This window comes from Juglans microcarpa x Juglans regia, chromosome 3D, assembly GCF_004785595.1.
Source record: "Juglans microcarpa x Juglans regia isolate MS1-56 chromosome 3D, Jm3101_v1.0, whole genome shotgun sequence".
Lineage (NCBI taxonomy): Eukaryota > Viridiplantae > Streptophyta > Magnoliopsida > Fagales > Juglandaceae > Juglans > Juglans microcarpa x Juglans regia.
The window spans coordinates 7,429,246-7,455,713 of NC_054598.1; the positions used below are offsets into that span (position 1 = coordinate 7,429,246).

Here is a 26,468-nt window from a genome sequence, read left to right on the forward strand (position 1 = left end):
TACGGGGTGTTACAAATACCACTCCAACCTATCAAAACAAAGTTATAACTTATACCATTCCACTGTTCCAAGTGTATCTTTAAGGCTAATTTGGATAGTGAGATTCGATGGAATTATTTTAAATAAAAGTTAAAAATTAAATAAAATATTGTTAAAATATTATTTTTTAATATTATTATTGTTTTAAAATTTGAAACAATTGAATTTTTTACTATATTTTATATGAGAATTTTAAAAAATTGTAATGATGAGATAAATAATTTTTGTATCCAAACGGGACCTTAGACGCTATGTGCCAGGCTCCAAACCTCACTGCTGTATTTTCATTTTCTTCCGATTTTCAAATTCTCTTCCATTAGTAACACAACCAGCTTAATCACGTTAATGAAGTTAGATCAATTGGTGAAATCTTGATCTCCAAGCCTGGAACACCCGAAAAGCTTCTTTACAAATTATTTTTTGCGGTATATTCATAAGGCAAGGCTCTAGGAATTGTGAATATGGTATTGCTTACTGGAATCAAGTAGTTGAGCTCGGCTGAGTTTTCATCATATGGAGGTGTGTATGAAATTCCATTACCTTGGACTGGTGAAGGATAATGATCCCCAAATTCAACAGGAGTGCTTTTTATGTAATGCATTGTAGGGCACATTTGTTTTTTTAAGATAAGTTACCTATAAAAAAAAAAAATAAAGATGGTAAGGCATGCCTTGACGGCGGCCATCCCTTCAGTAAAAGCTGCAGTGAATTGAGTCGGTGAACCTGGCAGCTCCCCTGTGCTGAGCCACATTTAGGATTATTCATAACATTTTATTAACAGTCTGATAAATACAGGATCTCTATGGAATAATCACCAGTAAGATTGAATATATAGAGGCTGCGCAAGTGCTAATTCATTCGTTGATACCTCCCATGCACCCTTTCCCCCTTTTATACAGCCGAAATAAATCACAAAGCAAATCTTCCTGATGCTGTTTCTCTTACCTTCCAAGATCTGAAATTTCTTCCAAGTTGAGGTAGCCCCATCTTCCAACATCACCTGATTTAATTTAGGTAAGACAATAACTTCCTGCAAGGTTGATACAGGAAAGATGATAATTATAGTAACCACTGAAGTGGAGTAAGATGCTTCAAATTCTGGCTTCTATTTGCAGAGACAGCAAGAAGATGAGCGTAATGTTGATCTAATTTCAGTTAACAATTAATACAAACCTTCAGAAAATATCGAGGTCCATAGAATGAACAAGCACTCCATCATCTTCCCACCGTATTTCCTTGCCGTTTGGATCTTTTCCAATGCATTGAAGAGGTGTATCTAATGATGGTGGGCTCTGCATGCAATTAAGGCTGATGATCAGGACAAGTGATTGCATGGGTAAAGAATATGTTTTAGCTTGTATCAAGTCCTCTGAAACATTAATTTCTTTTAGTTCCTCAGCATGCAGTCTTTCAAAATCAGTATTTCCAAGAACCAGGATGAGAAGATTTATCTTTTAATGAAAAATGTAAGTAGACTACCATGCAACGGATCAGAGGCCAATTAATTCCACGGAAAAAAGGGTGTGCTTTGATTTCATTGGCACCAGTGCTTGATCCTAACCGGTTGGCAGGGTCTCTTTGCAACAAGGCATTAATCAACTGTCTGGCTGTAAGACTTACCTGCAACATCAAGGATTGAATGATGCATGTCTAATATGATAGATCCAGTCGTTAAAGAAGCTAGTGCCAGTCATTTCCAGAATAAATTAAAGAAATAAATTATGTCACATTAAAACATAAGGTAGACAAGCCTTTGCGTTCGAGAACGTGGATCCCCGAAATCATACACATCTTATTACTGATCTTATGACTCAGTGGGATAAGTTTTATCATAGATAATAGCAGTCCACTCCTTTGAAAATGATGTCCATGATTCTTCCGGTTGCTATTCTTCATAAAAATAAAAGTGATGGACCATTTGCAGCAGTATATTTCATGTTTCTTTTCCAGAAAAGTTTTCAGATTAGTGACTGGAGCCTTAAATCCTGGCTTTTCAGATGAATATTGATTGAAGTAAATTGCATGTTTTCAATTAACGGTGAGCAGTTTGAGACTCTCTCTTCTGACCAACATTTCTCTAGCAGCCAAAGTCAAGATTAATAGCATCAGCAACAGAAAAAGTGCAGGGCAATTAGCAGTTTTTGCTTCGGAAAATGGATAGATTACTTTTTTTCTAAATAATGAATTGCTTGCTTACAAAAAAAGGTCTGGACCCAAATTCCAGCATACAACCTTGTGGTAATTTTTTTATATTAAAACTCTCATAACTTTGAAAAGTGTTCCCACTTCTTTGGTAGTAAGAATGTAGGCGATCAGGTCATCCGGAATCTTTGTTGTTGGAAAATTCCAAGTATTGTTCTTCAGTGTAAAAGATGGAACTAGGTTCAAGTTTAACCAAAAGTCAAGTTGACTACCATTAACCCACTCAATTAGACAACATCATCAGACAAATAAAGCTTCAGCTGGGCAGTAAAACAAATATTTCCATACACAAACAGAGCTCATTAAAAATTTTCATAACTTACAGCAATGCTGCTTGGAAAGGTCAGGTCTTTGTGTAATATGTTGGCAAATGTCTTCTGCCTGTTCTTCCCCCTAAAAGGTGTACGACCATAGAGCATCTCGTACAACAAGATACCTGAATTTAAACATGATTCACTTCAAGGATTGATAACAAAATTTATGTTGACAATTTTTATGTTTGGAACAGAAAACATTTTGTTATAAAAATAAAGAAATGAACGAGTTTCTTTATAGCTCCAGGTAGATCACCCACTATATTTTTAGCTATCAAAGTATGGAGTGTGATTCTACCATATAAAGAACTCAATAAACCTTCCAAAGTGTAACTTCAGAGTGTGGGAATCCTAAAGTGCCTTTATTCCTTTGTTTTCAATGTAAAATGCCTTTCCTTTAAAATTTAATCAGGAAGCTCTCTCCCCCACTACAATCAAAAATTCCATATGGTAAAAAAACTACGATGAGGTCTGTTGGGTTTCAGCAGTGAGTTCACAGCGGAGCAGTGATCTGTAGGTGTGGTAGAGTTGATGGGGTTCAGGAAAAAATCAGTCATAGAATCAAAATCCTTTGTATTGATAAAGGACGGAACCTCCTTCTTATCAAAAAGGATGGAAACTCCTTGCTCATAACAAAGAGAAGTTGGAAGATAGTAAAGAAAGTGAGACTTGGGATGGTATCGGTGAAATGGTTTGCTAAAGCTTTGAAGGATTTTTACACTACATCAAGGGAGGGTGCTAGGAGCTTCATTGCACAGAGGTGCTCAAATCCTAATGGTCGATTCATGGTGCTAGTAGAGTACAGTGGGGGTGGAAGGCGAAATTTTTTACTTATACCAGAAGTCGGAAGATATGGAGGGAATGGGTTGGAGGAGGTTGGCAGGTGCACTGAAGGAGGCTTTAGCGGGGGAGGAAATCATGTTTAGTAACACTGGTGGAGCATCACAAAGACTGTCAGGGGTGGGGACCCAAACACAAAGTATGTCGTATAGTGAGGCTCTGGTGCAGTCGACAGTGCTGGTGCAGCCCCATGAGCAAATATGTGGAGTGGCCGGCGGTGGCTCAAAGCAAGCCTCCATGAGACACTCAAGGTAAGGGGACAGAAATGGCCCTTCACAACACTGGTACAGTACGTGAGCACTGGAAGGGAGGTGGTGGCAGGCCCGTTGTCGATATGGCAGGTGATGGCGTGCACAGTACCTTGAAGGACATACAATCTCAACTGACAGCTCTACAAGAGCAAGTGGCTGCTCTAATAGGCTGCGCTGAGGAAGACAAGGCTATGGGTCTGGGCTAGATGCAAAAAGGTGTTACGGGCCTAATGTGGGCAATTACTCTAGGCTTCTACCCACGGGACCTAATAAGGACCCAATGGACCTGGGTTGATACACTGGGTCTCGGCTTATAGGGCCACTGAAAAGGAATGGATTGGCTGTGGGCAGATCATCTAGGCCTCAACCTGTGGGGGAGAATAGAGGGAAGGCCAAAGCCGATGCTCAGTCCGTGTGGAGAATTAGAGGGGGAGGCATGGCTGCCCTAGGCCTTCCACCAGTAGGAGGCAGCTGACCTCGCCAGAAAAGGCCCCGACAGAATTGACGCTGGCCATGGAACCTTCGACAGCAGCTCAGACGATAGAGGTGATAGAAGGGAAGTCGAAGGCAACAAACCCATAACTGGATCTCGCTGATGTCATACAGTCAGACGTCGGATCTCAGGCCAAGCAAGGACAAACGAGGCCAATAGATGGAAAGGGTGAGTCCCCACCTGAGATCCAAGTGGTCTCCCCTCCGACAAAGGTTGCACAGCACCTTGAAGTAGCACAGGTGTTGTTTTCTAAAGCTGAGGGTATTGTTGAGGCCACAGTGGAGCCTTCTTAGATGCTGGTGCCTGTAAGTGACCCCTCTGAGTGGTATGGTAGTCACAGTGGTTTTGAGGAAGAAGGGGAGTGCTATTGGTAGGGGTGAGCAGCGGGGCCTACACCCCGTTGCCCCGCCCCCACATGGGCCTCCAGCAAAAGAGAGGGCCTAGCCTCGCCCCGATTTTCTCCCGCCCTGCATATCATATATGTATTTATATTAAATAAATAAATAAATATATATATATCATATATGTATTTATATTAAAAAAAAAAACCCAATCATAAAACAACGTCGTTTTGTATATGAAAAAACGGTGTCGTTTTATGGCTGGGGGTTTTTTATAAAACACCCCATACCAACACGTCGTTCTGGTATGGGGTGTTAAGAACCCCCCTTCCCTGGCCCTTTCTCTGTTTTCTCACTCTGAAAAGTTCCAATGTTCAAAGATATAAAGAACTGCACATCCAAGCACTCCTCTGAAACTATGAAGTATGAGGAATTGTATAATTTTTTTTGTATTTATAAAGAACTGTATTGTCCCTTAATTATTTTTTGTATTTATATAATTTTTGTTATCTAATTGTTTTTCTTGTATTTTTTTTAGCTTTTATAATCTTATTGTCATATGCGCAGCTCAAGCCTCAATCCTAATCCCAAGCCCAATGACCAAAATTCAAATGATCTATTCTTATCTTGGTTAGCCAGATTTTAGTTCGTAATTTTTTCATTTATAATATATGTTCGTAATTTTAATTTCTGTTTCTTGTTTATAATTCTAATTTATTTTCCTATTAAATTGTAAATATTTCAATTTTATGATCTCACAGCATGCAGCACTAATTACATGTCTTTCCCTTGGCCACCCGCCCCAAATGTCAAACAACTCACTTAGTTGTATTCAATGATTCACTTATTTGTAATGTTGATACAATGTCTCTTTTATGTTTGTAATTGTTTTCTCTTAATTTGTATTATTGTAATAGCTTAGTTATTATTACTAATTTATTACGTAGTACTTCATCTTCTCTTAATTTGTATATTATTTTTATTATTGTAATTTTATTTTATTTTATTTTTTTGTATTTTTTTTTTTTTTGGGTTATTTTCTAGGCCCATTTCAGCAGTTTTTGGGCCATTTTGGGCCTAGAAACATGTTTGGGGATCCGGGGGGGTTGGAGGTGGGGGACAGATGGAGTGTCTGCCCCCCGCACACTGAGGGTGGGGGGCGGGGATGGGGTGTTGGAGTCCCAGTGGACACCCAGGGAAGTGACAGCAGACACGGTCGGGGAGCCTATTCCCCTCAATTGCTTTTTGCCAAGTCAGTATAGGATCTCAAATTGGGTTTTGCATAAGGTGAAGGAAATCCAACATTGTGTGGGAATTGAATGTGAAGGTTTTGAGAAGTAATTCATGGCCTTGCTCACGGTAATTGAAGTTGGAAATGTTCAGCAAAAGAAATCAGGTTCTAAGAAACAAAAGGAACTCAAGAAACTTAGGCCCCGTTTGGATACAAAAACACTCCAAACCCATCTCATCTCATTTCATCATTACAATTTTCTCAAATTCACATACAAAATATAATAAACAATTCAACTTTTTCAAATCCCAAAACAATAATAATATTAAAAAAAATATTTTAACAATATTTTATTCAACTCATCTAAAACTATCACATCTCATCTCACTATCCAAACAAGCCCTACTTGGTCTCTAAACTATGAGCGCAGTTCAAGCAAAGAGAGATCTAATGGGAAGGGGATAGCATCATCGTTATGAAGCCTAAAATTATTTCTTGGAACGTTCGAGGACTTAACGAGGCAAATAAGCTTCTTCGGATAAAAACTTACTACAAGAGTGGAGGGCGGATATTGTATGTATACAAGAAACTAAGCTGAAATATATTACAAGAAGAATTGTTCGAAGTTTATGGAGCTGCACTTATGTGGATTGGGCCTACTTAGCGTCTGATGGGGCTTCAGGAGGGATTTTAGTTATGTGGGATAGAAGAGTGATAGAGAAAATGGAGGAATTCATTGGGCAGTACACAGTGGCATGTTCGTTTAGGAATGTGGAAGACAATTTCTTGTGGGCATTTGCTGGTATTTATGGGCCGAAATCAGATAGCAATAAAAGACTTTTATGGGACAAACTAGCGGGAGTTCATTGTTGGTGGGACCTTCCATGGTGCATAGGCGGTGACTTTAATGTAACAAGGTTCCCAGGAGAACAGTCAGGAGATAGTAGGCTACGAATTCTTGGAGTGTATTTTTTACTTGGGTTTGATGGATTTTCCACTCATTGGCGAAGCTTTCACGTGGTCCAATCAGTGCATGTGGTCTAGACTGGACAGATTTTTAGTCTCGTTGGAGTGGGAGAGTCATTATCCAGACCTATGTCAAAAGAGGCTATCTCGCCTTTGTTCGGATCACTTTCCTATCTTGCTGGATCGTGGTGGTATTCAAGGAGGACGTCAGTATTTTAAATTCGTAAATTTGTGGCTGAAAACTGAAGGCTTTGTGGACAGGGTTAGACAATGGTGGTCTTCATACCAGATCCACGGCACTTTTAGTTTCATTTTGGCAGGTAAGCTAATGAGTGGTTTGGATTCAGAGATGAATTGAGATGGTTTGTGAATAGTAGAATAAAAGTTGAATTGTTTATTATATTTTGTGTGAAAATTTGATAAAGTTGTAATTATGAAATGAAATGAGTTGAGATAAGTTGAGGTGGGTTTTGAATTCAAACGAGACCTAAATGTTTTGAAACAAGATCTAAAGCTTTGGAATGTTCAATCCTTTGGCGATATGGGTGACCGTAAGAAGTCTATGTTGGAGGAGATATAGGAGGGTTGGGCGTTTTCCTTGGAAGAGATGTCTCAGAAGGCAGAGTTAGTGTCAGAGCTAGAGAGGGTTATCTTATTGGAGGAGATCTCTTGACGGCAAAAATCAAGAGCACTGTGGTTAAAAGAAGGAGACCGAAGTACGAAATTCTTTCATAGAATGGCTAACTCTCACAGGAGAACTAATAACATTGAGATGATGAATATAGATGGCATGGCTTGTACGGAGCTTTCTGTGATTCGAGAGCAGTGTCTGGTTTTTTCAAACATCTACTTACTAAACAAGTGGGATGGTGGCCAAAGCTCAATGGACTAGCCTTTAAGTCCATAGAGTCACAAAATGTTTCTTGGTCGGAGAGATCCTTCGAGGAGATAGAGGTCCTTGAAGTGGTGAGGAAAATGGTTAGAGATAAAACACATGGCCCCTGATGGATTCTCCATGGGATTTTTCCAAACATGTTGGGACGTGGTGAAGTAGGATTTAATGAAGGTGTTGCAGGAATTTTTTTTGGTTGGAAAATTTGAAAAAAGCCTAAATGCCACTTTTATTTCTCTTATTCCTAAGAAAATTGGGGCCATGGAAGTGAAAGATTATCGGCCCATTAGTCTTGTGAATTGGGTGTATAAGATCTTAGCTAAGGTGCTTGCAAACCGCTTAGGAGAGGTGTTGGGAAAGATCACTTCGAAACCCCAGAATGCATTTGTAAGGGGTAGGCAAATTCTGGACTCAGTTCTCATCGCCAATGAATGTCTAGACAGTAGATTAAAATCTGGCAAGAAGGGGATCTTATGTAAGTTGGATATGAAGAAGGCCTATGTCACGTGAATTGGGACTTCTTAATATACTTGCTTGGAAGATGTGGATTTGGGGAGAGATGGTGCTCGTGGATCAGATGGTGCATCTCAATAGTGAAGTTTTCAGTGTTGGTAAATGGCAGCCCAGTTGGCTTCTTTAATAGCTTGCGAGACCTAAGATAAGGGGATCTCTTGTCTCCACTTTTGTTTGTCATTGTTATGGAGGCACTTAGCATAATGGTTCGGCCTTAGTTAACAATAGTTGTGTGACTGGATTCTCGGTTGGCGACCCCAATAGGGGTATTCTAAACATTTTTCACTTATTGTTTGCAGATGACACATTAGTTTTTTGTGAGGCAGAACAAAAACCAGATGCAGGCATTAAGGGCTCTCCTACTCTGTTTTGAAGCGACAGTAGGCCTAAAAGTTAACTTCAACAAATCAGAGCTAGTGCCTGTTGGCAATGTGAGCAACACCTGGCAATTGGCTAATATTCTTGGATGTAAGGTTTCCTATCTTCCCATGAGCTATCTTGGTCTCCCACTAGGAGCAGCTTCAAGGGCTAAATCGGTATGGGATACAGTGATTAAGAAGATTGAACGTAGATTGAACGTAGATTGGCTAGTTGGAAGAGACTGTACTTGTCAAAAGGTGGTAGGATCACTTTAATCAAAAGCACTTTGTCTAACTTACCAACATATTTTTTGTCTTTATTCCCAATTCCAGCTAGTGTGGCATCACAGATTGAGAAAATACATCGTGACTTCTTGTGGAGTGGTATGGGGGAGGAATTCAAATTCAACCTAGCCAACTAGGATAAGATATGCTCTCCTATCTCTTCTGGTGGATTGGGAATTAGAAATCTGAGGATTTTTAACAGGGCATTACTTGGGAAATGGTTGTAGAGATATACTAAGAAACCGGAAAGCTTATGGAAGTCGGTGATTGATTCTAAATATGGAGGTGTGTAGGGGGATTGGAGCACTAGAGATGTGAGTGGGGCCTATGGAATAGGACTTTGGAAGCTTATTAGAAGGGGATGAGAGGTATTCACTCGCCACACTAGACTTGTGTTGGGAGATGGCTCTAGAATTAACTTCTGGAGTGAGTTGAGTGACCTATGGTGTGGAGATAATGCCCTTAAGAACTCATTCCCCTCAGTTTGCAGGATTGCATGTGAAAAAAAAGCTTCAGTGGCTGATGTTATGGTGATATCCGAGGACCAAGTACAGTGGAATGTGAACTTTAGTAAAGCTGCCCAAGATTGGGAGGTTGATGGCTTTGAGGAGTTTTTTCGTCTTCTATATTCCATGAGACTAAGCACTCAAGGAGTTGATAGGTTGTGGTGGATACCCACAAGTAAAGGCTTTTTCTCGATTCGCTCTTTCTATATAAATCTCTCACACATTCACAGGATAATCAATTCCCATGGAAGAGGATTTACCGAAATAGGGCACCTCCTAAAGCGGCATTTTTTGCTTGGTCGGCTTCTCTAGGAAAGATTTTGACGATGGATAACTTACGGAAACGTGGAGTCACCATAGTAGATTGGTGCTGTATGTGCAAGAAGAGTGGCAAGACTGTGGATCATCTTCTACTGCATTGTGAGGTTGCTAGAGCGATATGGGATGATGTGTTCTACAGACTAGAGCTAGCCTGAGTAATGCCCGCCACAGTGGCTGCGTTCTTGGCTAGTTCGACAAATCTTGGAGGTGCTCCACAAATCAAAGCAGTGTGGAAAATGGTGCCTATATGTATTCTATGGTGCTTATGGCAAGAGCGAAATGACCAAACATTCGAAGACAAGGAACGCTCTCTAGAAGATAATAGATCACTCTTTGTTAGAACTTTATTTCTATGGGACATAGCTATTGATTTTAGTGGCCTTGGTATCCATGACTTTCTTGTTTCCTTTTCTTCTTCCTAGATAGGTGTTACCTCGTGTATACCATCTTGTGTACTTGAGTTATGCCTATTCTTATTAATACTATCATTTACTTATAAAAAAAAAAATAATCAGGAACCTCATTGTGCATACACCTCTTGAGCGCATATTAAAAATGAGCTCTTTATGCCTTAGATCATGAGGCATAGGCCTCATATTGTGTATGTTAACCACTATTCAGGGTGATATTAATAAAACTGGGCTGATGTGCTAGTCTCCCCGGGAGTTTAGATTCCATGGGTGCGTCCTAAGGGCTCTGTCGTGGGGTGGTTCCCTCGTCATAAAAATAAAATAAAACTGGGTATGATGAGCAGTTGATGATTTTCCTTCATTTTTTCATATAAATAGGCTCAAGACTTTCTAACAAAACATTTTGTTCTTTTTTTCTTTCTAGTTGTTACTATATTTATATATTTGTAATAATTAAAAAAAATATTAATGCCTTATGTCTACAGGCTTATGCCTTAAATGCATGAGCTTAGTGCAGTGCTCTGATATTTATCATTAAAGTTTTAATCATAATTGCACATCCTTTATAAAAGACATTTTTTAGCCACAAGAATTAAAACAACATTGAGAAAAAGACAAGTTAATGGGATGAGCATTAGAAACACAGCTGAGGGAAACATGCTGTTTTAATGTCATATTTTATCAATGATCTTAAATCTTCCGGCACATTACATGTGAATCATTAAAAAAAGGGAAAATGATATTTGAATATAATTTAAAGTACCAAGAGAACAAATAATTAGGCAAATGGAAATAATCACGGACAAAACACATAAGAGTTGTATATCATGATTGAGTATGTGCTTACCAAGAGACCACCAATCAATGGCACTACTATGTCCTGCACCTGTAACAATTTCCTGAAATCAAGTATCTATAAGCACCTTGAAAAGAAATAAGTGCATAAAATATTAGTGCCCCTGTGCTTCAAGTTAGTTTAAATAGTTGCCCAAGAATTCTAGAATCTGACAGAAACTAAAACTATGGTCTTTCTGATATGATAAACTAAGCACTAGGAGTGTCATGAAGCACATGAACATTTATCAAAATTAAAGATTGACCATACAGGAGCAATATATTCTTCAGTTCCAACAAATGAGTTTGACTGGGCAACTGGTTCTGCAACAAATGTTGGTGGTGGTTGACTCCTAGATCTCCTCCTCTTACTAGGTAGTGGGTGTGTTAGAATCTGCAGGACACAGTAGCATGCAAGAGCAGTGAGTAGCTCCCACTTCAAGCCTCAAATAATTATCAAACAGAATGGCATAAACTTAGAAGATCATGTCATTCAGGTTGCCCACAAATTTGAGGTGGAAATGAACCACATACTTCCACCATTCCATGAAAACAAACATATACAATTTAGAAGAGTATGGGTAAAAGAAGGATTTGTGGCTTCAATCACGGCCTGTCAAAGACAAAATAGATTTTCCATGCATGACGCTTCAATAAGGAAAGAGCAACTATCCTGTGAAAGATTAGAACATTGACAAGCTACTTTTGTTTTAATTTTTTATCACTATTTTTATATTTATTTCATTTTCATTGTCAACTCAAGGTGGATTTGTAATGAAGATCAGTAACCCTCATGTAGGAAACACAAGAATCTTATCTCCGAGTCTGTAAAAAAGTAAAGCACAAAATCTTCTGACAGAAAATGTAACATACTTGAGGTTTACAGGATGTCATAAATGATAAATCAAAGTCAGTTAGTATGACATGTCCATCCTTCTGGAGCAAAATATTTTCAGGCTTCAGGTCACGATAAATTATTCCTGTACAAAGGCATGGGAACAAAACTAATAAGTGCAATACTGAAATGTCTTCCTCATAATTGATGCAGAATTGAAGATTGATAAAGGAAATGAGGGAGTATATTACACCACTTAAAGTCTGAGATCAACTGAGTTGCAAATTAACAAAACAAAAAGTATGTTGTGATAACAAGACTGGCAAAACCCTTGAGGCATTTTCAATATGCTTAACTGTTGCTTTGCAGAAGAAAATGCTAGCAAGTTATCATATATCAACTCAATAATGTTTACAAAAACACAGGCGGCACATTGTAAATATGCATATGCGCAAAAAGAAAATCAGTCACACCATGCCTCATCCTAATCCTCAAGTATTTGGGAACACAAATTCTGCCTCTTCTGTTTTGATCAGTTAAGTGTCCCACCTGACATATTAATCTCAAGGTCACTTTAGTAATTGTGGTTAAAATGTCACTTCATAAGTGATCAAGGGTTTTATTGATGAAGTCAATAGGCATCTTCCATATACACAAGACGTATACAAGAGAGACTAAAGTAGAAAGATTACATTTTATATCTTATTCTTCATTTCCTAAAGTTCCATGTCATCCATCTTAACAGCGTATCTTTGCTATACTTACCTACCAAGCTAGACATGAATAAAAACAATAGCTAAAATAAAGTGAGGAAGCAGCAGTCATGATACTATAATAAAACCGTGGAAGACTTGTGTTTCCCACTTTATAATTCAGTTCCATTTATAAATATAAGCGTAAGCAAGTACATAAATATTCATATATAGAAACAAACACAACCGTGTGTATTTGGCCTGAAGAGCAGAAGATTTCCAATTTTAGTTTGAGAATAAAAGAATATAGTAATGGAAATAATGAGATATTTTCATGTTTTTCCCTCCACTAATAATAACCAACGTTAAATTCCCTATTGTTTTGGAGTCAGGATATGAAACGATTCTTATATCTCATACCCACTGTCCTAGGCAGCACTCGCAAATAGAAGTTCCCGATGGTTTCCTTCAAATAACTATATAAGTCCAAGGAAACGAAAAAAAAAAAAAAAAAAAAAAAAAAAAAACAGAAGTGATACAGTAAGAACATTAGAGATCGGAATACCTAAACAGTGGAGGTACTCCAAGCCAATGACAACCTCCGCCGCATAGAACCTAGAGATTAAGAAAAGTTAGCACAGAAATAATAAAAGGCCAGGTACCTAGGAAGTGTACTGTACAGATATCCAGATAAGAGAAAGATGTTTCCGTACTTTGATGAAAAGAGAAAAAAAAAAAACCCATAACTCATAAGTACAAAGAGTCAATCTGTGCTTCACAGGACCGGTTTAACAATCAGCAATCCCATGTTGGAGACAGATTGCAAGGTATATCTAAAGTCATAACATTTCTAGTTGTGAAAACCATATCCTACAGTTCATCTCAACTTTTGATATTCCAGTAGATTCAAGAATTTCAACTAGCTAAAACCTGTTATATATTGTGAATTTTAATGACCGTTAAGCAATAAATTTCTTTGGCATTGAAAGATGTATAGCTTTAGTACCTTGCAGATTCCTCTTTAAAAATTTTCATCGGCTGCTTATCAAGCAAGGCAAACAGTTCTCCACCAGGGCAAAAGTCTGTTATCAAACAAACGTGTGTAGAAGTCTGAGGAGATAAAGAGAGATCAGTATACTCAAATGCGGTACAAATCAGTATTATCAACCAACAAGGAAAATTCCCATACTGGCACAAACAAAGTATGTCAGATTATAATAAGAAAGGGTGCTCCACCATTGGTTTAACTAAAAGGAAAAAGAAGCAACCGCTCCCACTCTTCCCAAATACATCTTGGTGTGCCAATGTTTATTATTGATATTGTTTTTCCCCTATGTATCTGAGATACTTCTTCAAGGATATTGTTATACTTGGATCTGTGTACTCCCAGTAAGAATTCCTTTGAAAATAAAATTTTAAACATAAGCAACACTTTTTGAATATTTTTGGGTACATATCTTGTATACTACAGCACAACCTCTTACCATACACATCAGGAAGACTGATGTCATCATGGGAACATTTCCAAACATATGACTTGGAAAATGTGTAAACTAGGATGCTTGCATGATTGGATCATTGTTTTATGTATTTGGGCATATAGATTTTTAAGTTTAGTATGAAAAGATTATATGTAGAAAAATGAGAAGACCTGAAATGAAGTGTAGAGTGCTGGAAGAAAAGGATGATCAAGTAGTGAAATGATTGCCCTCTCAATGCATACTCGATGAACCTGTACAACACCCACAATAATATATGACCGTTAGAAAGATAAAGTTGTATGAATTCACAATTCTGCAAAACTATAAGTGTGCATATCTAAGCATTTAGATGTGTGTCGCATGAACGAAGTAACAAAGCTCCCAATTAAACATCACTGAGGATATGTGCACCAAATGCACAAGTATGAAATTATCTGTGTAATTCAAATAACATGGTGAATCACAGTGCCGAATTTTGAACAAGGGAAACAGATTTCAGTGTGAATTGCCATATAATCTGGAATTGTAACAACTATTCCAATTTATGAAAGAATCTATTATATATGGCACTTTTTCTTCATCATCTGTTGACCAGTTTTAAGAACATTGTGACAGCGAACAGACTGGTTCCTAGCAGCCTATAGATTTACAGTCAAGAATTTCTTTATTGCTATGGGCCATTGCTTTAGATTTTAATGGCCTGAATGTTCATGACTTTCTAGATTCCCTTTCATTGACCTAGATAGGTTTTAGCTCTTGTATCCATCTTGTGCACTTGGGTTTTTGCCTATCTCTATTTATAATATTATCGATTACTTATCAAAAAAAAAATTTATCCAAGGATATGGACCACGGGCTGAAATCCTTCACCCCAGAACTAATAATGGAACCACAATCGAATGATTCATAACTTGGCCACATTTACCAATATAGGGACATTTCGAAAAAAAACTTCGTCACAATTGAATGTCAATGTCAGCAAAGTGACTAGTTAGAGATGAAATAGTTTCACTAAGCACTAAACGATTTCCAAACATGTGTTTACTTTTCATAGACATACTTATTTCATATGTTTTACATACCTACTTTTGCATCTATGAAGAGCTAATGACATTAATAAAACTTTCAAATGTAGAAAACACCACAGATTATCATCATTCTGAGCAACTCCACCATGGAATGTGTCACTTTTGTAGCATATACTGAAACCAAATACTTTCCAGACTAAATAGAAGCCATTTAGGGTTATTTCACTAAAAAAACAGATAAAATTTGATTGTTAAAGAAATTTTATCTTAAAAGTGCAAACATGCGCTTTCAAAGCATTTCAGAGTCAATGGCTATAATGAAAGAAAAAAAACTCGTGTTAATTTTAGGTAGCAAATATCAATCAGACATGAAAATTACAACCAGATCATTTATTACATTGATTTTGGACAAAAAGAAGTGTTTTAGGCATCTTTAATAAATAAATCATGGTTCTATTATTCATACCTTGTTACGGTTAAGCATTACTGACTTTTCCATTGCCTTCATAGCATACAGTTCGCCCGTACCTTGCAGCTCCACCAAATGGACACTGCAACAAATAGCATCGTGATTTAATGAAAAATAGAACAAAGAATCCAATTCTCACATTAATGCTTAGCATGCTAAACAAGACATTTGTGAGCTCTGGAGATATTTAGCAATTTTACACACCAGTTTCAAAAACACAAATGAATTAACAAGTGTAAAGTAAGTAATGATTCAATTTTTTTTTCAAGCTAAAACAGATTGTCACAAACAAACAATTTGAGAATTCATTGGATTGGGGAATATTGAAAAAGAAACATAACAAGGGGTTACAATTGCGTGACATTGTCCTCTTAAGTTTTGAGCATAATGCCTACAGCTAGGGGCATTATTAATTTTCTTTTACTCTATTCATTTCCTCTTTGCTTAGAGTTCAAACTATTTTTTCTAGTGAACATATATTCACAATCTGTCTAGGGTCCATAAAATGAATCATCTCTATTCATATCGAAAAGACTAATTCTTCTGTTTATACATGGATTCTGAAAACCTTTCAAGATATTTGGGATCCAAATTCCTTTTCATTTTCCTCTTCTTGATCAATTACCTCATCTTGGTCACACCATTTTATCCTACACTTTTTAGGTCTCTAGGAAAGAACGTGCTGTTTCATGCTATTTCACTTCTTAGCATGTCTAAACTATCTTACAGAATTACTTCTCTGATAACCTAGGAAATCAATTAGAGCTTGTCTTGCACTTATTCCTCTACCCTTCCATCCTACTTCATACCTTATTTTGGGTAATTACGTTCTCCATACCCTAATGCAAGCAGAATAGGAGATTTAGATCTGAAATATCCATATGCTATGTTTAATTGATTTCACATGTTGAGTAAGGGGCCCCAGCTAAATGGCGTCCTCATTAATCTGCTTTGGTTGATGAGATCACAAGACTAACAGTAATAGATGCAGCATTAAAACCCCATAGGGATTCTTTTGAATTTTAGTGTCTTCAAAAGTAGATTATATAAAGTATACAGAGAGCATTAAAGGTACAGGATCCTGATATTTAGAAGATTAGAAGTAACCACATAGAGGGAGGAGGGAGGAGGCACACTAGCCATACAAGGAATACAACATGCCCTAAGGTTATATAATTATAATATTTGTTTTCAGAAACCTATCCTTAAAGAAGCAAAAAAAAGGGGGAGAACCCTCCTGTGTTCCCAGCAAAAATATGATATACACACTAAAAGCAGAATGAATAGCAGATCTCAGTAATTGTGATGAATAACATATAAGAATAAACGCACCAAGCACACAAAAACTAATTATGCAATAATTTTGAAATCATACACAATTATGTCACAAATATTCTGCACACAGACGATCGATTTGAATCCCATCTGGAATAAATGGCAATGTACCTGCCAGTATCTCCAAAACCCAATGGTCTTATGGGCTTAAAATGATGTAGCCCAATTTTTTCCCCACGTGCAGTGATCTGAATACAAAGGGATAAAAGGGAAGAAAATAATGAGATAATAGAGAGATGACAGCTGCTACGTTCCAAAATATACATAGCTAGTTAAGAAACTGCATAAATGGACTTCAAAGAATGTCAGTCTGTAATTATAAATCTTCAAGGCCCGTGGATACCACAGAAAATACAACACGTGATTCATGTGGTACTTGTCAAAAACCATTGCTTACATTTAGTAGAATGGTTATTTACATGAAGAGGCCAAACTACTATATTGGTCCACAATGAATTGAATCATTCAATACAAGCTGATAAATTGTCACTTGTCTGAAAAATGAAAGCTACTTAAGGATTTAATTAAATAAAAAAACAAACTACCAATTTGACTAGTATATAAATCCATACCAAATTAGACACCAAGTCAATGAGGACTATTACCTCCCACTTTCATGAGTAGGCTCAAAATTGCACGTGTACCCCAAAATAAATGGCTCTCAATATAAGTAGGGCAAACACATGGATGTTTAAGTTAGATGGTAGAAAGATATATGAGACTATGGGGCTTATGATCTTCAGCTCCAATGCATACACAACCACTTATCCTGAAAGTTTAAGGTATCAAATGGAGAGCCCAACCAATATATAGATCCATACTCAACTCCATAGATAACCAATTAAGGAATTTTTAAGAAACGCAACTCCACATAGTAGACATCTATAGTATCATCAGCTCAAATCTACATGGAGCCTTGAAGCATGACTTAAAAATCTCCACTAGTCTTTTTGATTTAGGGGTAAAATTTCCTTTCAAAGTATTTTAAATGCAATTGGGACTTAGTCCATTACTTGAAAAGGTTATCCACACAGGCAAAATGACCACAATATTCAACTCATTGTATCATCAGTTTTGAGACAAGAATTACTGGAAAAAGAAGCTGCATTTTAAAGTAGGTGCTTCAAACAAATACTTTGTCTTACAATGGCTCAATGATATGTCTCTATTATGCATTCCTTTAAATAAATCAGTATTTCACTAAAGATCAAAATAATTTATAGATTCTTATCAACTGTTCTAAAGGCCATTATCCAGTGTTGGTGCGGACAAGCCAGGTCCTCTGAGGGTAGATTTGGATATGGTCCAAAGGTTCAGCATTTCAGCAGTTTGAGATGAAATCCCAATAATAGAGCCCATGCACTTATGGTTGACGCCATCAAATGTAAGAAAGCTATAGATGCCAGAAAATATTTGTTATACGAATAGTTGTAATGAAAATGAAATAGATTAGGTTTATGGTCAAGTCATTAAAATCTTGTCCTAAAGTTCAATATGGAAGTTTAATTAGCGAAAACATTTGAATAGCATTTGAATTGAAACAGCACAATTCTAACTTTTACAAATTGGTACCTTTTGTATAGCTATCCAAGAAGGACTATCCTTTCTGTGAGGTCGTGGAAAAACAGGCTGAGAATGAATTGCCCACAAATCTTCTGGTCTCTGAAAAGTTGTAGAGTATAAAAGTCATATCAGCTATAAACCAGCATAATCGCTGAAAGAGAACCCAGGTCTCATGCATATTCTGTACCAACAACTGAAAAGAAAACTTAAAGGATATGCATCATACCAAAAACATGAATTATCTGTAATAATTTTTTTTTCTCAGTAAACAAGATTTTATTGCTCATAAAAAATAGCCAAGAGCCCAAGTACACGGAGCATATACAAGAGCATCACCTATGCTTGATGTTCTAGTGATACAAGAAATTCATGAATCTTCATGCCAATTACAATCAACCAATAGAACAAAGTGTTAAAAAAGAAAGTTCTAAACTCATCCATTGACCGCTCACAATTTTCAAAGCTTCTCTCATTTACTGTAATAAAAGATACCGTGCAAAATCTAAACTACTTTATTATTACGAAAGACCTTGTATCCAGCAAATCATTCATGCCATCACATGTACCAAAGTCTCTAAACCAAGTCACTGCATATAATGTGCATGTCTGTGTGTGGGGGCAAAAGACATTTGAAATCATAAACATTGAGGTGTGCATCTATTAAAACAGGGATGTAAGGATTTTTTCTGTTCTATAAATTAACTTGTTTGTAATGTTTCGGTTGGAATATTTGAAGCCAGAAATTTTATGAGGCCAGATGAGTCTTCCTGTCTGATCAGACTTTGGAGGTATCAAATTGTAAGAATTGATGACTGCAACTTAATATAATCTATTCTTCTGAAAAAACAAATAAATTGTAATCTTTTGAAGCAACCATAGATGCATCATTATCAGCCGAAACATGAAGCAAAAAGAGTACCTTACCAAGTTGGCATCGGGAAGTTCTCTGACAGCTTCATCAACATTTTCTGCAGTGGCTTTGACCTGATAGAAGAGAATCAAACATTGAAACATGTCAAAAAAAGGGAAAAACAATACCATCCATATCAAAGCATAACTTAACCTAATTTAGATTAAAGATGCACTTGACCTGGACTTAGTTTTGATAAGTGTAGATTCCCCAAATGATAATTATACCAGTGCTATTTTAAATGTGCATGCTAGAAGTGACAATCTCGAAATTGTTACTTTTATATTTATAATTTTATCATCGGCAATGTCTTCAATCTACCAAACCTAGATACACAGTTTGGAACAAAGTATAATCTGGTTGATTACATGAACAGAGGACATGTAATTGAAATTGCAACATTGTTGATTTTCCAGAGAAGCCTTCACATAATTTTCATTTCTCTTACTTAAAAAAAAAAATCATTTCTCTGCAATATCCTTCTTGGCAGTAGAAAATGCATTGATGTCTGAAATGTTTGTACTTCTTTTATATGCATAATGTTTTTTTTTTTTTTTAACATTCCAGGAAGTTCACCAAAAAATCTTAACCATGCTGTACATTGAAAGGATGTGTAGTCATCTTCTGTTTAGAACAAGGATAACTCCTAGGATTCTCAGTCATAAATTTTTATGAAAAGATTGATGCAAACGTGACTATCAATTATACAAAAGCAGTACATAAAGAATGAAGCATCTGCATGGTGGGTTAATCAGCAGGTTAACAATAAACCCACACAGAAAAGTGACTCAGCTCAGCTCAACTCAGCTAAGATATAATTGCAACTAATTGCCATTGATCTGTGAAAACTAATTAGTATGTATCTATGGTTATACCCTCCGTCAACTTTTCTTGCGTCAAATAAATATTCACTGTTTCTACTCAGATTATGTTAGGCACCTTTCAGTACTTTTCACTCCCTGAACTGGTTTTGTCACTGGTGTTCACCTAAATAGGTTTGGCAAGTGGAATGAGACACAAAATTCTCATCTCATCTCATCTCATCATTACAACTTTTTCAAATTCTCATACAAAATACAATAAACAATTGACTTTTTCAAATCCCAATTCAACTTTTTAAAATCCCAAAACAATAATAATATTAAAAAGTAATATTTTAAACTTTCATCTAAAACCAAAAAATCTCATCTCACTATCCAAACCTAAACATCTTTGATAAATGTACCTCCTATCTTCCTCAACTGGTGCCACCACCAATTTTATGGACATCTTCATTTGTTGTTCTATATTTATTGGTATATCCACTTATCCATCTTAAGATTCTTATATTAGCTATCCCCAAATCATAACTATGTTGTTTTTAATAACCCAGTATTGTGAACCATGAAACATTGTTACTACTTCAGCAATCCTCCCCTGAATAAAGTATATACACACCAATTTGGCACTTTGCTGCTCTGTTGTCTTTGAGAGGCGGTTGCGCAGGGGTTCCACATGATCACTTCCATCTAGTTGGACACCAATGAAGTATTGAAGTTCACCCTATCAAAGTTACATGGACCACTAGTAAAAAACTGGAAAGGAAATTAACATCCTAATTCAATGGATAATCAATTGAAGATTGTATTAAACAATTCTCTAAACAAAAAAATATATAAAAAGTCTGTCACCTTTTGGTCACGCATTGGTTGCAAGTGAAATAAATTCCAGAATTTCTTTCCTGAAAGCCATGAAATCATAACAATTTAGCATGATGGCAATATAAAACTTGAAGACACCCAAAAAAAAGTGAAAGATGAAATCTCCAAAGCTAGGAAGATAGAATAAATGCCAAAGCAATTTATATATCATGCAACACTTCCAACCAAATCCCATGTCGTTCTTGGTTCCAGGCAAAAGGTAATGGTAAAATAATTTAACCAAATATGAAAAGCATTCACTTGCCACTCTTAGTATAATTGATCAACTGAACAGTGATTTCCCTCTGTTCTCTAATGGCATCTCTAATTTTTGAGACAGTTTCTTGATCTGTTTCAGGTCCTTGAAGAAATCTGTAAAATGGATCGGAAAATTAGAGTAGAACTTGCGTTACCAATCAGATGCATTTTAAACAAGTGGAGAAAAAAAAGATAGGAGAGATCAGAAAAATGGTATGAGACAATATGCTATGCTAGTTTCTTACAAATCATATCAGGCAAAACAAAAAAATCTACCAAAACTAAGAGATTGTAGCAATGACAATCACCATAAGATCTAATATAACTCAAATTTGTTTGCAAGAAACAAAGTTGAAGATTATTACAAGAAGAACCATTCGGAGTATTTGGAGCTGCCAATATGTGGGATGGACATACTTACCTTCAAAGGGAGCTTCAGGTGGAATTTTGGTCATGTGGGACAAGAGGGTAGTGGAAAACATTGATGAATTTGTGGGAGATTACTCGGTGGGATGTTCTTTAAAAATTCTGTAGATGGCTTAGCATGGGCCTTTGTTGGGGTGTATGGCCCCAACTTGGATAGTGAACGATGGTTGCTTTGGGATGAACTGGCAGGCCCATGTACTTGGTGGGATGTTCCTTAGTGTATTGGTGGGGATTTCAATGTGACAAGATTTCCCAGCAAAAGATCATGGGAGGGGTGACAAAATCAAGCTATGGTGGAATTCTCGGATTTAATATTCGAACTAGAACTCATGGACTTAACACTTATGGGAGTGACTATGCTTGGTCTAACAACCAAGCCTGGTCAAGGCTGGATAGATTCCTCATTTCTACTTCATGGGAAACACAATTTCCAGAGTTATGTCAGAAATGACTTCCTCGAGTAGAAGACCGTTCAAATTTGAGAACATGTGGTTAAAAGCGGAGGGGTTTGTGGAATTGGTTAGGCAATGGTGGGATTCATATCAACTAGAGGGCACTCCGAGCAAGGTCTTGGCTAGAAAATTGAAAGCTTTGAAGATACTTCAAACATTAAGTGTCTTTCCTCCCTATGAGATAGAACAAGAACAGAAATTTTATCTTCGAACAAAGCCCTAAAACCCATGGGTGAACAGTGAGCCAAGAGAAAACCCTAACCCACCTATCCTGCCACCACCCCCCACCCACCATCGACCTGATAGTGGCACCACATCTCCGTCACAGACGAGGCCGACGGGCCCCGGCATCCTCACTGTGGGCCGTCCAGCATCGGTCATCGCCAGCGAACTGGCTATTTCGCTTTTCTTCTTTTTCGAAGGTGTCAAATTGTCGTCGTGCACTTCAACACTGCCACAGACCTGAACGACAGACCCAAGCGACTCCATTGTGGGGCCTCCGACATCGGTCCTTATCCTGCAACTGGGAGTTTTCTGCTGCTCTTCTGTAACCTCCTCCGGCGAACTGCGACCTGAGCCTTTGCATTAGCCACCGTTACAAACTGTTTCGATGGACTCCGGCGACCACATTGTGGGCCTCCGACGTCGGTCATCCTCCGGTGACTTTGTTTTCTCCGTTAACTCAGGTTAGGGGCATCTGTTTTCCCAGCCTCCTTCGCGCATTGCTTTTTCTCGACAGAATGAAGACATGTAGCTTAGGATGCCCCTGCATCTGAAATCGAAGGTTTGATATTAGTATGGGTGTGTGCTTTTGGGTGGAATCAAAGGCTTTTGAGCTTTTGCCAGAAATATGGAGGTCTTCATTAAAAATTGTGGAGATGAGTAGAAGGGTTTGGAGATTTGTAGTGATGGGTCGTAGTGGTATAGAATGGTTGATGGCTACAGTGGAAGCAATATTACAAGAAGGGAGAAATTTGGATCTCACAAAACACTTGTGTGAAGGAAACAGAACATTCATGGCTCAACGATGCTCCAACGAGCATAGTAGGTTTCTAACAGTCACCGAATATGGTGGAGGAGGCCGGCGGAGTGTTGTAGTCATTCCTGAAGGGTATGAAGGTCTAGGTTGGGAGAAATTTGCTGCAGAATTACGCAGAGCTGCGGATATGCTTTTTGCTGATGGGTCAAAGAAGGAAAACCAAAAGAAGAATGAGAACATCAACTTGGAGGTGAATCATAAAGACCCAAGTACATCCACGGTGGTGAGGCGATCATATGCGGCAGCTCTGAAGACAGGTCATGCTTCGGGGGTTCATAGTGAGGGGATTGATGAAAGTAGTTTGCAGATCACGCCTCAGAACCAGCTTGTCACGATGCATAATTCTTTAAAGAATATGGAAATCCAACTTGTCAAATTGAAGGCAGCGATAGCTTTTTTGTCTACGAAAATAGACTTGCTTCCAGCTGAAGGCAACAGGGTTGTAAGAAACAAGACTAAGATATGCCCAAATCCATTAAACTCAGATAAAGGAAAACGAAAAATCGGATTCGGCCTTGTTCCTATAACCAGATCGAAAAGAGTATGGCGGGTCAAAAGGAAGTCTGGGTTTTCCGAAGTGGGTTCTACATCGAGTATCGGCCATCTATATTGGAATGTCATTCGCCTCAGGTGACTTCTGTATCCGAAGAAACTATGGCTCCCTTATCGGAGTTGAAGGAAAATGGTGTCATACCATTGGTGAAAAGACCCGCTGAAGTTGCACATGAAGGGTCACCAGAGGTGAAGGGACTTGGTGTCATACCATTGGAGAGAACCAATGGAGTTGCTGAGGAGGTACAAGATTCGAATATGGATTTGGCATTGGTGCCTTGTGTAAAGGAATGCCTAGAGTCGGGATTGCAGTTGGATACTGTGTCTGAGGATATTGTGGCTCCCCTGGTCTCTCTTTCTCTAATAGTGAATTGGATTCTGCCTAAAGTTAACAAGATTCAGCAGTTCATAGAAATTTCACATGAAGGATGTGAAGATCAATTTAAAAAACTAATTACTACGATCGAGGCAAGCCAAGCACTTGAAACCAAATCAAGTTTCAAGAAAAACAGGGACTTATAGCGTCTTTTTTCTGCAATCAACTACGACGTTAAGGGTGGTAGCTCAACTAGAGGGAAGTCTAAAGGGAAGGCATTGTGAAGACGGGAAACAAGGGGTTGGGGTGGAGTTTTTGGGTAGAGTTTTAGTTCTACTGGAAGCAATGGGTTGTGGTCGGGCTTGGTGTATTTTGGGTTGTTTTTCACGAGCTTTTTGGGTTATTAGGGTTTTTCTATTATGGACAAGATGTTTTCTTGTATACATTCAGTGTACTTGGTTACTCCTTTTGATATATAAATATAATATTTTTACTTATTAAAAAAAAAATTGAAAGTTTTGAAGGTAGATTTGAAGACATGGAATGCACAGGTATTTGGTAATGTAACATTACAAAAGAAGAATCTCCTTCAAGAATTGCAAAGATTGAAGGTGTAGAAGAAGATAATGAATGCAAAGGTCAAGTTGTCTCAAAGGTAGAAAGGTTGTTATTAACGGAGATCTCGTGGAGGCAAAAGTCAAGGGCATTGTGGCTTAAGGTGGGGGATAAATGTACAACGTTTTTTCATCGAGTTGCAAACTCACATAGGAGGTTTAATGCCATAGAGTCCATGACTATTGATGGAGGTTTATCATCAGAACAAGTAAAAATTAGAGAGCATGTTGCTGGACACTTTGAACAACTGTTGAGGAACCTCATATGCATGGAGACCAAAAGTAGATGGCCTAGCTTTTGAGGTCATTAATCAAATCAGTATGGCTTGGTTAGAGAGACAATTTGAAAAGGAGGAGATACGACTAGTGATTAGGAAAATGAATAAGGATAAAGCGCCAGGTCCGAATGGCTTTACTATAGTATTTGTCCAGGCTTGTTGAAAGGTGGTGGAAGGGGAGATTATGCAGGTTTTTCAGGAATTTTTTTCGTTTGAAAATTTTGAGAAAAGATTAAATGCTACTTTTATTGCACTTGTCCCTAAAAAAGTAGGAGCAATAGAGGTGCAAGATTTCAGGCCCATTAGCCTTGTGGGCAGTATGTATAAGATAATTGCCAAGGTTCTTGCCAATAGGATGAGCACCATTATGGATAAGATTATTTCTAAGTCCCAAAATGCTTTTGTGAAAAGTAGAAAAATTTTGGATTCGGTTCTTATAACTAATGAATGCTTGGACAACAGGTTTAAGTCGGGAGTACCAGGTATTTTATGCAAACTGGATATGGAGAAGGCCTATGACCATGTCAACTGGAATTTTCTGTTTTATTTGTTAAGTAGATGTGGTTTTGGGGAAAGATGGCAGGGGTGGATGAAGCATTGTGTGACAACAGCTCGGTTCTCAGTTTTGGTAAATGGTGATCTTGTGGGTTTCTTTAATAGTTCGCGGGGGCTACGACAAGGTGATCCACTATCACCACTCTTATTTGTACTTGTGATGGAGGCTCTTAGTAGAATGGTGTCGGCTACGGTAGAGGGAGGGTTTTTTTCAAGATTTTCAACGGGGCTGCTAATCATGGTTCCACCACTATTTCTCATCTCTTGTTTGCAGATGATACATTGCTATTTTGTGAGGATAGGGCAGAACATATTCAATCTTTGAAGGTCATCTTACTATATTTCGAAGCGGCATCCAGATTAAGGATAAACCTTGCTAAGACAGAGATGGTTGCGGTGGGTCAGGTAAGAAATATTAGAGGATTGACCAGCATATTGGGTACTGTGGTTTCTTTGCTACCATTGAAGTACCTTGGTCTTCCGTTGGGAGCAAATTTCAAAGCCAAGACAATTTGGGAGGAGGTGCTAGAGAAATTAGAGCGTAGGTTAGCCGGATGGAAAAGGTTATACTTATCGAAAGGGGGCGAATCACACTTATAAGGAGCACTCTTTCTAACCTTCCCACATATTTCTTATCTTTATTATCCCTTCCGGCGAGAATTGCATCTAGGATTGAGAAACTTCAACGCGATTTTCTGTAGAGTGGTCTAGGTGATAAGTTCAAATTTCATCTAGTTGGTTGGGATAGAGTGTGTACTCCTTTGAGAGATGGTGGGTTAGAGGTCCGTAATGTTAGGTTCTTCAATAAGGCTATATTAGGGAAATGGTTGTGGCGTTATAATCATAAGAGGGGAGGGGGGCTTACGAGGTTGGGTTGTGGAAGTATATAAGGCAAGGGTGGGGGATTATTCGAGAAACACTCAACTGTGTTTGGGGGATGGCAGCAGAATTAGCTTTTGGGAGGATGTGTGGACGGGAGATTCGGCTCTTAAGGATGCTTATCCTAATATTTTTCAGAATTGCACGAGATAAGGAAGTTATGGTGGCTTACGTGAGGGCAATTAGTCATGGTTCACAGGTGTGGAATATTAACCTCACTAGGGAGGCACAAGATTGGGAAGTGAGTGTGTTGGAGGAGTTCTTCAACCTGCTGTATAACATCAGTGTTGGAATTCTAACTGAAGACACG

The 26,468-nt window shown here is 37.9% G+C and overlaps 1 protein-coding gene across 3 annotated transcripts in view; it reads right to left on the reverse strand.

The window, feature by feature from the left end:
* Nucleotides 1-683: 683 nt before the first annotated feature.
* LOC121256047 (phototropin-2-like) overlaps nt 684-26,468 on the reverse strand; it is a 32,287-nt gene continuing 6,502 nt past the window's right edge. For all 3 annotated transcript variants that reach the window (XM_041156658.1, XM_041156659.1, XM_041156660.1), the window contains exons 8-24: nt 21,055-21,161; nt 20,781-20,830; nt 20,548-20,652; nt 19,125-19,184; nt 18,210-18,299; nt 16,749-16,825; nt 15,300-15,384; nt 13,976-14,056; nt 13,331-13,434; nt 12,890-12,939; nt 11,671-11,777; nt 11,069-11,191; nt 10,811-10,862; nt 2,565-2,677; nt 1,519-1,659; nt 1,213-1,331; nt 684-1,069 (exon numbers count right to left, since the gene is read on the reverse strand). In XM_041156658.1, coding sequence (XP_041012592.1) covers nt 1,215-1,331; nt 1,519-1,659; nt 2,565-2,677; nt 10,811-10,862; nt 11,069-11,191; nt 11,671-11,777; nt 12,890-12,939; nt 13,331-13,434; nt 13,976-14,056; nt 15,300-15,384; nt 16,749-16,825; nt 18,210-18,299; nt 19,125-19,184; nt 20,548-20,652; nt 20,781-20,830; nt 21,055-21,161 — 1,462 coding nt within the window. In that variant the 3' untranslated portion in view covers nt 684-1,069; nt 1,213-1,214. The remainder of the gene's footprint in view (nt 1,070-1,212; nt 1,332-1,518; nt 1,660-2,564; nt 2,678-10,810; nt 10,863-11,068; nt 11,192-11,670; nt 11,778-12,889; nt 12,940-13,330; nt 13,435-13,975; nt 14,057-15,299; nt 15,385-16,748; nt 16,826-18,209; nt 18,300-19,124; nt 19,185-20,547; nt 20,653-20,780; nt 20,831-21,054; nt 21,162-26,468) is intronic.